The sequence below is a fragment of the Lasioglossum baleicum genome, chromosome 3 (genome assembly GCF_051020765.1).
Source record: "Lasioglossum baleicum chromosome 3, iyLasBale1, whole genome shotgun sequence".
Taxonomy (NCBI): Eukaryota; Metazoa; Arthropoda; class Insecta; order Hymenoptera; family Halictidae; genus Lasioglossum; species Lasioglossum baleicum.
In genome coordinates this window covers 13,073,442-13,087,485 of record NC_134931.1, presented here as the reverse complement: position 1 = coordinate 13,087,485, position 14,044 = coordinate 13,073,442, and the positions used below count along the sequence as shown (strand labels likewise).

Genomic DNA, 14,044 nt, shown 5'->3' with positions numbered 1-14,044 from the left:
AGACGTTATGCATACCCACTATGTATGATCAAACTGATGAACTTCGCTAGTTCGTTGTCTACAATGCCTTGCATGACGAGTAACTTCGCTGTACACGTGTTTAAAGTGCAGTCGCTTATTTGCGCAGTTGGCAGAACATCTGAGCAAATATTGCTTGAGACTTCGATAAACTAGGATTAAAAGAACGGGGAAGGTTTTACTGAAGACATCGACTTCCTTATTATTCGCTAATGGTGTTTAAAACTGCACTTGTTTAGTTACTGCGCGGCAACCTCAGGTTGCCGATTCAAGACAGTTGCACGCTTGTTCAAGATTTTAAAATCTTGAACAATAGGGGAGCAGAAAAAAAGTTAACCCATTTTAGCGTGGCCTACTTTAACTCCTCGCCTTAGAATATCGAGCCAGACTCGCGGTGAAGTCTTCAAACTGAATTTAATGAATATGAACTTTCATTTTCTTGTTCCCAGTCGAAATGAACTTTTATCGGTTATTTATAGGACGAATATACCGCGAGAGTTTTTTATTATTCAAATGGAGAACGTTCTACAACAAGAATTCTGATTACAATAATGAAGTACCGAATGATTCTTTACTATGAAAGAATATCGACTTCGTAAATATTGAAATAATCGTGAACTCATTATTCTTCTTATCTTTAGGTAAATGCATATCGTTTGATATCAAAAAGTGACTATACTATTATTTGAAAATTTTTATTCTTCTTCTACTAGTTCAAATAGTTGAGGTTCGCCTGTGCTATCTTCCCCTTATATCGATGTTTACCCATTTGAGCAAATGTAGACTTAGCAATGACACGATAAAACTCCATTTTCCCATAGATATTATTAGCGATAAAATATCTCTGATAAGCAGAATGTCAATCGCTAAAGGTTAAAGGGTTGCAGAGATATTGGATTTTTTAATGCTACATTTTTATTACCATCTTTATTGCATGCGCATCGAAACTGTTCAAACAGAATATGCGTCAGGTACAGACATTTTTACTACCATTGGGATATAAACACATGTAGTGTAAAATTAAATAATGAGTCAGATATAATTGAAACTGCACATTCATTATCTAAATTTGTTTAAAATACAGCTCATTGCACTTGTATAAATTCATGTAAAATATGACACTGAAACGTCATATTTATTATTTAAGCCTTGTAAATCTTACGTCATTTTCTCAAGAAGTTAACGCAGCAGCTTATAGTACGCGTATAAATTTATTTAGAGTAAATCCTTGGCTAAGAAAACGGGCACTGTAAGAACTAAGAAAAACAAATACCCCCACAACTGCAGGGGTATACCGCGCGCGGGGCCAAGAACTTATTTGTGGCACTTTGAAACTCGAACGCTACATAAATTGAATTAAATTCGATAGGAGCGAAGGTATACTCGGCTTGCAGTGGCATTTTAGCAAAAGTGTTACTTTAAAGTGCTTTCGGGGCGAAAAAGGCGAAACGTTTCTGTGACAGTGAAGATTGTGGATGTTATTTAGGGTACTAATTGTCTGCGAGTCGGTCAAGTATAGTGGTGTATGGGCACAAACAGTGGATGCTGAAGGAGGCCGATAATGGATTCACTTGCGACTCTGGAAGCTTTGAGCCGACGGCCGGTCTACTCGGTCCTTTTGTCGAACGAAATTTTTCGCATTCGTTTCTGGGAATGGAGCGAATTCCCGAGGGAGCGAGAGAAAGAACCAGGGAAAGAGAGATAGAGAAAGGGCAGCCGCTCGAACGGTTCCCGTGGAAAGCTCGATAAAACGGAGAAAAGTCGTTGGAAGTCGAACAAAGAAGGCGCCGGGAGAAGGAACTTCGGGGATCGTTCGGTGTGGCGGTAAATCGCGCTGTTCTTTCGCAAACGAATCCGCCGAAGACACACCAAAGGGCGCCGCAAAGTTGATAAAAAGTTAACTGCCCATGATCTAGCCCGTTCACTTAACGCTCTGCTCGCCTGCTTCCCGATGCGATTGCTTCACCAGACAATTCGCCGAGTGGATTCACTTATAGGGATGAACAAGAAATCATTGTACCTCGGAGGACAACAGAAATTACGGGGATCTTCTGGATCAATTTTCTTCTTACTTTTTTACAGCGCAATTCTTTAAAAATACGTCCGCAAAAGTATTTGCTTAAATTAAAATGTAGTTATAACACCAGAAAAACATGAACGGAAACATAATATCTTAAAGAACTGTTTAAGCACGATAGATGCTTTGTTCAATTTTCTGTGCAAACGATAAAACTGCTATCTCTGTGCAGTAAAATGGACTTTCGTGTTGCTACGTTATTTATCGCCACAGTTACCGATCGGAGGCGGTAGTATATAGCCAAACAAACGAAGGCAGTGCGAGCTAACGCACGGGTGCAACAGATATTGTCCCAAAGAGGATCGGGAACATTTCTGATACCAAATATGACCCACCAGGGCCCGAAGGACTAACACCGTCGCACAGCTTGCATTAGCTTTCACACTGAATTTTGCACACGTATTCACTTTGTGCGGAGCACCGATGTCATATTTCGGGAAACACGGTTCTAATGCTGCCACGCAAAAGCAAGGCGCGCGTTCGAGGATGTTTCCGGCGTCCGAAAACAGTAAGACCGGGAGTCAATTTCTGGAGTTGGTTTCGCAGGTCTGGTCCGCCGAAAATTGCGTTAATGGAATAAAAGCCCGGCTGTGTTTGACCGTGCCACACTACTTCGGAGCCAAAGAAAACTACGGGAACGTAGGCAAACTCCGGGACTACGTGTTCCCGGCGAGTTACCGTTCCGGTTTTTCGAGAGCACGAGTACTCGAGTACGCGCGGAAAGCAAACAGTCTGGTCGCAGACTCTGCCAAGTTTTTGCCAGCGAGCCCGCCTAACCGCAATTGCTATCTAACTATTATTTGCCGAAAATGGAACGTTCCCTGCGGGCAGAGAATTAGCAAAAATCCGCGCGGCCTGATAACTTCAGCCTCGCTTACCATTATTTAACCCCATCGAACTATTATCAACTGCCGTTGCCGGTCGAATTCAATTTTCCTCATTAATTGCGAGGTTGAAGGCAAACACGAACGGTAACGAATTGGTTCCCAAAACCCCCTTGCGTTTTCGGGATGCAGTTAAAGGTCGCAACCACTTCCTCCGGTTGTCTGGGAAAAGTAATTTTGTTTGCAGGGAGAAATTGTGTTATCGAAGCCACTTGGGCCACTTTGCAACTCTGATCGCTATACTACATTTATTTCTAAATCGATTATACTTGCTAATTTCGTGACGTAATTAACTAACCGAAATGAGTGGAATTTTGCTGAGACGTCGTCGCAGTAGTGCCTCATTTCCGCGTAACATTTAGCTCGAACAGCCGCCCGTCTCACTTATCGTGATACAATCGCCTAATTATTGGTTGGTACCGCGCGCAGTTCCAGCGCACAATATTATGAAAATGATTTAGCGTAATTGCTCAGATGAAATTACTCCCTTAGCTGGCCACCGAAACCTATTAATTACCGGGGGATGTGAAAACAGAACAATGAATTATTCAGTGGAACACCGAACCAGTTCCCTAGTAACGCGTTCGATCAAATATTCGACATACTGTAGGTTTCTTTCAATTAGAAGTCCAGAGAAGATTGTTATTACGGAAGTTGCTGGAAAGAAGGTGCGCATTATGTGATATAGTCTTCTCGTATAGTACATAAAGTTGCACGGGAGATTTTGGGATCAACGTAATTTCCTTAAGTGAGATCTGAGCGGAATTTTTATATGTTCACTGGACTGAATAACTAACACGGAGCATTGAGAAAAAGTGAAAATTTTCAAAAATTATTCCGGTGGATTGATTTTACTGATTGCTTGATATAATCGAGTGAACAAGTTCTCGCGAAGCACGTTGCAGAAGGAAGGGTAGCTTATCTAGCATGCATGAAACTCCCACATGAATGGTGTAAAGGATCCGAGCGGGGAAGTACCTTCGTCGCCAGAAGTTGAGGAGGTGTCTTCTGGTTCGGGCGACGATCCTGGCGATCCAGGAGACTGTCTGCCGTATCTCGAGTCTGACCTGCCGTACTCGAATCCTCCGGTTGTCCCCGATCCCCGATTGTCTTCGTGAAGGCGTCCCTTTTCAGGGGATACGGACCTTGCGTCCCTGGTGTCCCCCGAATAAGAGCTTCGCTTGCCATCCCTCGCCTCGGGGCTGCCCAATCTTTTACTAAAGTCGGTGGGCATTGCTGAACGTTTCCTGAGGATTCCGTGACGGGAATACGTTTACGGCTCGGCTCGTCTCGTCTCGTTTTAGGCGGCGTTAAACAGACGATTCGATCGTTAACGGGCTCGATCGAACGGAAACTTAAATTAGAAGGAGATCGCTCGCCGATCTTGCCACGAACGATCGAATTGCCGTAAACGATGACTTCTTATCGCGCAATCTCGCGTCCGGTATGCCATTCACGGAAAACGATTCATTGTTAGCGACGTACAGTCAAAATCTCATAATTTAACCGCGCACTCTTTAAAGCGGAATAACCTTTTCATTCGATGGACCAAACGATTTCAAATTTCTGCCAAACTGGATGGATTGGTTTAGTATTTTAATTTATTTCAATTAATTTAATTTAATGATTTAGTATATATAATGAAAATTTTGGAAAAATTCGGTTTAGTTTGAATTACGAATGAATATAGTAAAAGCTGTGAGACTTTTTTATCTTGGATTGTAACGAAAATTTTAAAAAATGTCTCTTGTAGATTCATATCAGTTATACATATACATGCTGGAAATTTCAGCGAAATTGTTTAATTGCTTTATGAGAGTGACTGTACGTGTTCGACGGATGTTTGAGCTGTTCCAACTTTCGAGGAAAGAGAATCGGACTATTAAGAATGGTCTTGAAACGTCAACTGTTGACTTTGTCCAATGTCGACTCTCGATTAATCTCAGATTGATACGAGACAGATTTGATAAAACGCGCTCGGAAATGATAAGACTATGTCAAGTTTGGTATCAGGACTTTAAGAATGGTTTTGTTGATAAATTTTATATATTGATTTGGTTTGGTCGGTTGGTAATTCATCACTAACGACATTTAGCGTGTATTCTTTTTTCGATCGACATATGACAAGCGTTGAATTCTTGGTGTATTTGTGCGAGGATCACACGAAAATTGCATTTTATTTTTCGTTACCGATCAAAAATACCAAACTGCTAAAATAGTTCTGTTATTAGAGAGAATCGAGGTCGGTCTTGCCGAAGAGCGTTCACAAATATATAAAATAAAATTCGAGAGTAAAAACAGACGAACAAAAGTCTCGCGGAACGTCCGAAAAACCCGAAGAAAAATCGAAAGTGATCAAGCAGCGGCCGGCCGCGTGACTTCCGGTGAGGACGCGAGCGGGCTCAAATGATCGAAGCCGAATGCAACAGGAAGTCTTCGTACGCCGAGGGGGATCGTTTCGCACCGATCGTGAACGTACTCCCTGGAGTCGCCAGAGGCGGTGGGCGATCTCCTTCCGGTATAGTCCCTGTACTCCGTCGACGACCCTGAGGATGTTTGCTGGGGTGATCGTCTACCGGTGGTCCCTGAATCTCTGGCATCGCGGCAGGCGTCACGGACATTTGCCAAGTCAATGTTGGCAGTAGTCTTTGCTTCTTTGGCGGGAGATGGCGGCGGAGACGTTGGTGGTGAAGGTGATGGACTTCCTGCACGACCAGAACTGTAGCACACGGCTGCCTTCCGCAGAGTCTCCCTGCACAGCTCAGAGAACATGCTGCCTCCCCCATGGCCGTGGCCCTTGCGGACCACTAGCCTTTTGTTTCTTCTACGTCGTCCTCCACTTGTATCCTCCCTCGGTAACTGTTCACGGAGTTACGTCCTATTCCTGGTAATCACTGATCACTCTAAGTACCCGTCATCACGATCCGATCTTCAGGAACCCATGACACGCGGCTCCACCGACACCGAAAGCCGCACACCGAACTACATCATCGCTGGTCTACACCTAGGGTATTCGACTTTAATCGAACGGATTCGATTCTGTCCGAGGGATCCTCGAGCGACCGTACACGATCCCGAATACTCCTCTTTTTAACTCCCTGCCGGAGGACGCTACGCTCCCTGACCCCGATTCTAAAAGCGAACCGCTCGAACTTCGCCGACCAGTAGAACTTAAGAATACCTCTTGAAGAATAGGCGGCGAAACGGATCGAAGCCTGCGATGTTGACTCGCCGGTGCCAGAAAGGGTCAAGCTGGACAATGGTTAGGGGCAGCACGTGCGAGTGCCAGGATAACTAGACGAGACGTTTACTTGGGGGAAGCGAGGTCTGATTTACTTCCTCCGGGATCGGTTACAAATTTTCCCGACCACGAGCCTTGGACAAGAGGCGACCGATCGGCAAGAGCGGATGCGGCCCGTTTCCATAAAGCACACTGAACGTGGCGGAAAAGGATCGAAGCATCGGTGTTGACACGCCGAAAGGGCAGAAAGGGTCAAGATGGACAATGGCTAGGGGAAAGCGTGCGCGAGTGCCAAGACGACTGAACAAAAGGTTTAGCAAAGTCCGATTTTCTTCGTCCGGGATCGGTTACCAATTTTCCGGAGCACGAGCCTAGAATAAGCGGCAACCGATTGGCAAAAGCGGGTTCGGCCCGATTCCATAAAGCACGCCAAACGTGCAAGAATAGGTGATGAAAGGGATCGAAGCTTTGGCGTTGACTCCTAACACAGTGAGCCAGAATTCATGCCTCTGTTAATTGTTGTTTATCAATTGGAAACAGTTGGAAAAAAAAGTTATAGTTATACTTATTTCACGAATGAGATCAGTCCGTCTCAATCAAGTATTAGCTTACGAAAAGACACCTAGTTTTAACTGATTTCACGACATGAAAATTTTGAAATGAATTCCAGCTATTCTGCAGAAACGGCCCACTGTGCACCGGTGGCAGAAAAGGTCAAGATGGACAATGGTTAGGGGGGAAAGCGCGTGCGAGTGCCAAGATAACCGGACAAAAAGTTTACAGAGTGGAAGAACGGTCTGATTTACTTCCTCCGGGATGGGTTACAAATTTTGCAGAGCACGAGCCTCGGCATAAACACGTTCGCGCGAGCCTCGGATAAGCGGCAACCGATCGGGAAGAGCGGGTTCGGCCCGTTTCCATAAAGCACGGCGAACGTGCCGGGGAAGCTACTCGCGCAACACAAGCACGATAGGCGGCGTTAGTTACTGGGGGAGACCAGGAAACGTTTCGTGGGCCGTAGTAAAAACGTCTGGCCGGCTGCCAGCCGTTTGAAAATTTACTGGCCGCCCTCGACCACGACAGCACGGCCAACGTGGACTGTCGTGAGAGCCTCGGACGCCCGTGCACGGAAGTCCATCGCATGGTGTCTCGTTTGCATTACGCCGGAGTAATTTCACCGATGGCTATTAATTCGACGCCAAAATAGCCTCGCGATGCGTCTTTGCCCAGTCGACACACGAGCCACGCTGAATGAACCCTCCTCCACGGGCCAGAATACGCCTGGCGAATTGAAAATCCCGCCTATCGAACCTTTCCGAGAAAATGGAACCCTGCATCGAACAGCTTTCACTGTGGTTTTATTCCGAATTTTTGTACCGCATCACGGTACATAGACGTTTCTTTTTCGATGTCCTTGACTTTCATACCCAGCCATCGAATAGCGGAAAAATTTTCGTGAATGGCCTTATACGGTGGAAGTAATTTCTATTTAAAAAACCAGGTCAAACTTTCACTCGGGGGATACAAAATTCGACGAAAAAATGATAAAACTTCAAATTCCAGTGCGACGAAACGAATATGGCAGCGTCCTAACCTGTCAAACGTACTCGAAATCGAGCAACTTTACCCTCGTATAAATTTTAAACGAATGAACTCCGCAACTTGAGTTCCTCCCCCAAGAATTTAAAGTTTCATCACACATTTCTCAAAGTTAAAGATGCTTGGTCTCCTGAGTGAAGGTTCAGCGGAGAACTACGAATTAAGTAAAAGTTCTTTAAAACATAATAATACCAGAAAACGTTGTATATAAATAAATATTTCTTTTTAGTGTGTTCTTATAGATATTTCGCGCATCGAAGTTTCAATGATTACACCCTCGACGTAACAAGTCTCGAAGTCGGTGAAGTCTTCGGAAATGGGAAGTGAACTAAGCGGAGTTACTACAACGCTGAATTGGATTAAAAGAAGTTTCCTGTGTATAATAAGGTATTCTCTGGCAAGAAGTTTTTCAAAGACTAATGGATACGGCGTGCATGTTCACTGAACTGCGCCATTGAAAAGAATCTTTAATGCGGTCTTCGCGAAGACAGAAAAGAAGAACACTCCGTTAACAGATTTTCTCGGCATCGCCCGCAACGTATTGCAATTTTAAACAACGGAATTATATTGTCGGACTGCAATCCATACCCCCACTCGAGAATTACTAATGATAATGTGGCCCTGGAGCACAAGGGCCCGGATGAAACTGTATCCGCGAGGGAGTAAATACGTATTCCGTATCCGGAGGCTTCGCTGTGTTAGCAATCCTTTAAGGAAACCGTATTTGAATTTCATCTCGGCGGAAGACCGAACACACAAAAACGGGCCAGTGTATTCACCGTACTGGTTGAATACCGATGATAAGGTAAATATGTGGAAAACGAAGAGAGCTCGGTGATGGATTGATGTTGTCGATTGTTTGGCGATGGAACAACTGACGGACGGCTTTAAAGCCCTCGGCGCTGGAAAACGGACAGTTCCAACAGTTACGACACTAATTAGTTACATTTAGTTTCATTCGCGCGGTCCAAATGCAACGGGAAATTCGTCCGGACGCGATACAGGCGCGGGAAATGCAATAACACAGCCAAGTAAATTCGCGTGCCCTTCGCCGTAAGAACAAAGCAACTGCAGACACTTTATTTTCGCCCCTGAGCCAGTCCAATCGCGAATACACTCTAAGACAGATGCGTACAACTCGCAGCTGGAGTGGCATTAAACCCCATCTTGATCCATTAGTTTCGCTAAAAGAACGTCAACTGTTCCACTAGTTTTACGTTTACCTACTTATTTCCTTGAAAAAAAAGTAAAGAAAGTTTTTGTTACTCAAACCGATAAAGATAATTTCTCTTCGATTCAATGCGATACAAGCTAAAAGGCCGGACACCGATGGTCCAACGCATTCAAACACGCAACACTAAATCTTCGGATACGATTTCATCAAAACAGCCGAACGTAATGCGTCTATAAAACGAAAGGTTTAGGAGTGCTTTAAAAACTTAAAAAGGTTTATGTACCGTGTCTATTAGCAACCGGCGGTACAACGAGCTGACTGGTGATTCCGCATGAGAAACTGAGTGAAGAATATACGGATGAAATTTCGGAATTTTATCGAAATGAAGTTACAAAGCCGAAACAGTAGTTACTGAAAAATTACATAACGGAAAGCATAACTTTACGGAACAAAAACACAAAAGCTTCGTCGATTCAATCCAATGGAATGAAAGTTTTCTATGCTCGGTTTCGTTTTCGAGAGAAAGCAATTTGAAAGGTCATCGGGTGCACACGCACTTAATCATGTCCCAATTCCGCCGATTTCACTGTAGACTATTTCTACCTCTTTGAGTGTTTTCTGAAAAATATTGGAATTGTATTTTTCTCTGTTATTCTCTTTGGTGGTAGAACGATTATCTCATAGAGCATCGACCACTACTGACACTGCGATCACTGATTTATAAAATAACATTGGTATGTACATTACACAACGATTATATTGGAAGATTAAAATAAAAACACTCCGCACTAGAACTCGTCGTACAGATATGATGAAAACGTCGCAGTCATGTATGCAACAACGTACACATAATTTCCAGCAGTATTCGAATAAAGAAAATTCTGAAAAATAAAATTCGGTCTTAATTCGCGTCCTCGTCGCTAAATGTGTATAGACATTAAGGGAAGTTTGCGACCAGGAGAGAACACGGTCTACAGTGAATCCCATTGGAGTGAGACGCGGCGAGTGCACGCGCACTCGATGAACTTCGAAAGTCGTTTTTCTCAGAATGGTAGTGTCTCATCAAATATTTATATTCTATTGGGTTAGATGGAAAGTATTTCCATGTACGTTTCCTATGAGGGATAACTAAACTGATTGGTAATGTTTTTATTGTAACACGCAGTGCTACGCAATTGGATGTAATAGCGCTGAGAAGATGAATACAAATTTCTTTTCTAATTTTTTGCTGTATCTTCACATCGATAAAATGAGTTAAAATATTGGTCGATTTTCTTGTTTCACGCGAGAATCCCGCCTTAATTGAAGAAAGCTCGCATCATTCCGCAACAGAGTTATTTCGCGAGCTAATCGAGAGTACAGCGGGGACAAGGGAACATTAGGCGCGCAGCTGTTTCTAGCGCTGGCAATCGAGACGTTATCAGCAGATCGATAATCGCGCAATGGGAACCGGTGGTCTTCTGCGTCGGGTTGCCACTTGCCTGGAAATTCCCGAGACAATTGGTGGTCCAATCTCTTCCGTCTCACGGAATGCTACGAGTCCGTTCCGACGTTAGCCATTCGAGGAACCTAACCGACACTCTTTCGTGCGGGAACGGTTCTCGTCGATGCACGGAAATTTCGTGGCGCGCGGTCTGATTTCGCGCGACGGATCTGCAACGGAATATACATACGCGATTACACACGGGAATGTGATCGTTGGCTGCTCAAACGAATCCCTCATCCTCTGACATTCCGTGAGCAGCGTGTTCCCCGTTTCAGGCCCGTAAAAAAGTCGCGTCGACCCGATTTGGCTTTGCCTACAGGATCGTCGGCGCGTGAAACGAGCATCGGATTATCGCGTGTCCCGATGCGGGCTTGCTCGAACAGGGATAACAGATCCCTGACCGGACAGGTTTGGCACGTTCCTGCCCAGCTACGGATCCGCTGGCCCATTCTCGGACCAGTAACCTTCGCGACCTAATGGAAATCCCCGATTCCGCCGGATTGCAGCGTGTAGCTGACGTCGATGACACTAGTACCGTTGCCAACCGCTCTGCGACTGTTGGAAAGGTTATCCGAGACAATTCAACCGCAAATGTCAACGATTCGGACGAGCTGACGAGGAAATTGCCTTCGGCTCAGTCTTCCTCTTTCTCTCTCTCTCCCGAGAGAGGATGGGTCCGGATGTGAACCGGCTGAAGTGTTCCGTAGGACGTGAAGTGTTGGAAGAGCGGTTTCGGGTCAAGGATTCGACGATGTTCGCGCCAATGAAGCCCACAGTATCATTTCACCGCTAAATGAGATCAATGCGGTCTCTGAGTAGAAGGGCTCCGATAGTAACAGACTCTAGCCAGAAGATTTATGAATGAGACCCAGGGACGACAGGCCCGACAGTGATGAAGAAGGTTTGCAAAATCTACCCGGGAAGTGGCTAGCGTTGGGTTAGGTAAGAAGAAGATTAATGTGTGAGACGTTCAAAAGAACAATCCTCGACAGGGCTGAGGGAGATCCGCAGTATGAATCAGTGAAATGGTTTGACCTAGACCGTGTCTCTGTTAAAGAAGTAGACGAATAAAATTTCAATTCCTGAAATGGTTAAGATTTGTGAATGAGATTCGGAAATGACGATGAAAGATATCTGGGATAAGTAAGGGGTTAGGACAATCACAAGTGAACGAAACTCACAAATGTATAAATCTTGTGAATGTTGACTCGTGGAATCGTTGAATGAAATTGTCAGGTTGGGTTAAGTTTTCGGTTAGCCAAGAACGGTTCTACTCCGTGCGTGTCCCTGGTCATTACGGAAGCACGTAGATTACCGGTTAGATTGGAAGAAGCGTTGAACTCGAACATTGGGGGTCTGGAAAGATCAAACGAGTAGCTCGAAGGGTTCGATGCAAATCAGAGATCCAAGGAACCACTAAATGGAACAGCGCAGAGCAGCTTGATCGACTGTTACTAATGCACGCGTTGGTCTATACAGAGGTTCATCGACGACGATCCAACCAATGCCAGCTCGCGAGCTTCCGTCAGCCATAGAAATAGAGCACAATGCCACGATTCTTCTGACGTCTGACGCGGATAGCCGCATTCCTGTTCGCGGAGCACACGCGAGCCGTGTAATTCATCGATTATCGTGTAAGACGCTTTATTTTTTCCAGCTTGTGAAAGGCTTCGAGCTACCAATCGGTCTACTGAAACGACATCGGGGGCTATTGTTTGCTCAATTGGAGCGATTGAGAATCGAGCATCGATGGTGACAGTCTTTTAATCTGTTTGGATCGAATCGATGTCGACCATGCTGTCGCCGATAATTAACACGTTCGCCGTCGTTCAATGAGTATTCATGAGATCCCACGGATTCTATATTCATCGTGCATTCATAAAGCAGAACAATGCTCGTTTTCCCACACTCGGCATTAAATTTGCAATCACTGGAAATACCTCTCGAAAAAACGCAAAAATCGTCGAGATCTGTGGAATATTACAAACGCGTAAAAACGGTACAACAAGAAAAAAACAATGAAACTAAACTGTTCGGCTAGCTTTTGGTATCGAAATCATTGACAGTTTAAACTCCATGCACAATTGAACACGAGGCCCTGTTTAATTAAGAAGAGTGACAGCGTGTTGGTTGCGATAAAGCAGTCACGATAGCAGAATCTGGTATCGGAGATGCGGATCGATCTCTAGATCTCGGGAATTGCACCGTGGGCAAAGGGCGCGTTAGCAATTGGCGAGCGTGTCGATTGCCATTAACGTAACAGCGAAATCATTATCCAGCTGGAGAGAAGCGGCGCGGCGATCCGATCGATCGAAGAAACGTTATCCAGTGACAATCGGCGGAAAATACATGGACAGCAGCGGATCGCGGTTAAACCAATTTAGGGGCACGTGGAGGGTCGGCAGGGTGAAAAAGTGAAACGCTCATAGACCGAGGATCCCGCCGCAGATCCCACAAGCCCGAGCTAATTTACTGCCCCCTATTATTTGGCGAGCACCGTGAGAATCGTCGCTCCTTGCCCCGCGCTTAATGCCGGTGCTCACGCGGCCGCTACGTTATACGCGAAGAGGGTAAATCATCCTGTCTTGAGGCGGGTGAATGTGTAATTCGCTCGACCATTAATTACGTTAATCGTCGGTCTCTCTTCCGATATTAAAGGAGACTGACAACAGACCGGGGAACGATGCCGCGCCGTTAATCGTCGGTCAACACGCTGTCGACGACATTCACCGAAGGAAGCTACTATCGAACTCTCTAGATGGATCCCGACAGACTACCAGCCACCACGTGATCCGAAAGCGTGTAATTTAAGACGCGACTGTCTGCTGATCGAAGAAACGGTTCATTTATTCCGAGATATTTATATTTAGAGCACAGCTTCTGTGGGAGTAGCATAGCAAAGAGACATCGATTACCTTGGTGACTAGGTATATATCGTTCCTGGTCGTGGAAGATATCCTCGGACACATGACAGGCAATAAAGTTAGATTGCCGAACCACGTGAAGGGAAAATCACGATTAATGGGCGCAGGGAATTCGCCCCGGTAAGCTTTTCGGTGGAAATCGTCTTTGGAAGATAGCCTACATTTCTCTCAGGACTGTGACAGCTCCTTGGCCAAGTGAAACGGAAACGATCCTTCCGAGCACCACATATCCCTATCGTAGGAGAAATACTTTCACAAAGTTGAACACCGTCGAATTACACAAACACCATACGCACGTGACGTGGGGAAACGTCTCCGGGACTATCGCGTGTACCATACGATGCTTCCAGAGAACCCTTTTCAAGTTAAACCAAGTGGATTCGTACTGAGGAACCTCGAAGCATCGAGAACACTACACGGGAACCTCTGGTAAAAAGCAAAAAATATTAGGGAAGAGTAACACCAATTTGCAGTGATGTAATTCGGAGGAGTCGTGTTGAGACAGTGAACTCGCGCGAGAGAGAGAGACGTCGGTCGGTGCGCGGTCGCTCGAGAGAATAAGTGGCGGACTGCGAGGCCACGCGTGTCCTCCGGAAGGATGCACGTCGGAATACAGGGCGTGAAAAGGAGCCAGGGGTGGC

The 14,044-nt window shown here is 45.3% G+C and overlaps 1 protein-coding gene across 32 annotated transcripts in view; it reads right to left on the bottom strand.

Moving 5' to 3' along the window:
• The window catches only part of LOC143221949 (uncharacterized), a 291,787-nt gene that overhangs the window by 76,205 nt on the left and 201,538 nt on the right, over window positions 1-14,044 (bottom strand). For 3 of the 32 annotated variants that reach the window (XM_076447646.1, XM_076447644.1, XM_076447645.1), the window contains exons 1-2: window positions 5,444-14,013; window positions 3,958-4,226 (exon numbers count right to left, since the gene is read on the bottom strand). The exons of 23 other annotated variants lie outside the window; for them this stretch is intronic. In XM_076447646.1, the coding sequence (XP_076303761.1) occupies window positions 3,958-4,226; window positions 5,444-5,751 (577 nt within the window). In that variant the 5' untranslated portion in view covers window positions 5,752-14,013. Of the gene's footprint in view, window positions 1-3,957; window positions 4,227-5,443; window positions 14,017-14,044 lie in introns of those variants that run through there. 6 more of the 32 variants (XM_076447648.1, XM_076447658.1, XM_076447642.1 and 3 more) reach the window with 5 other exon arrangements.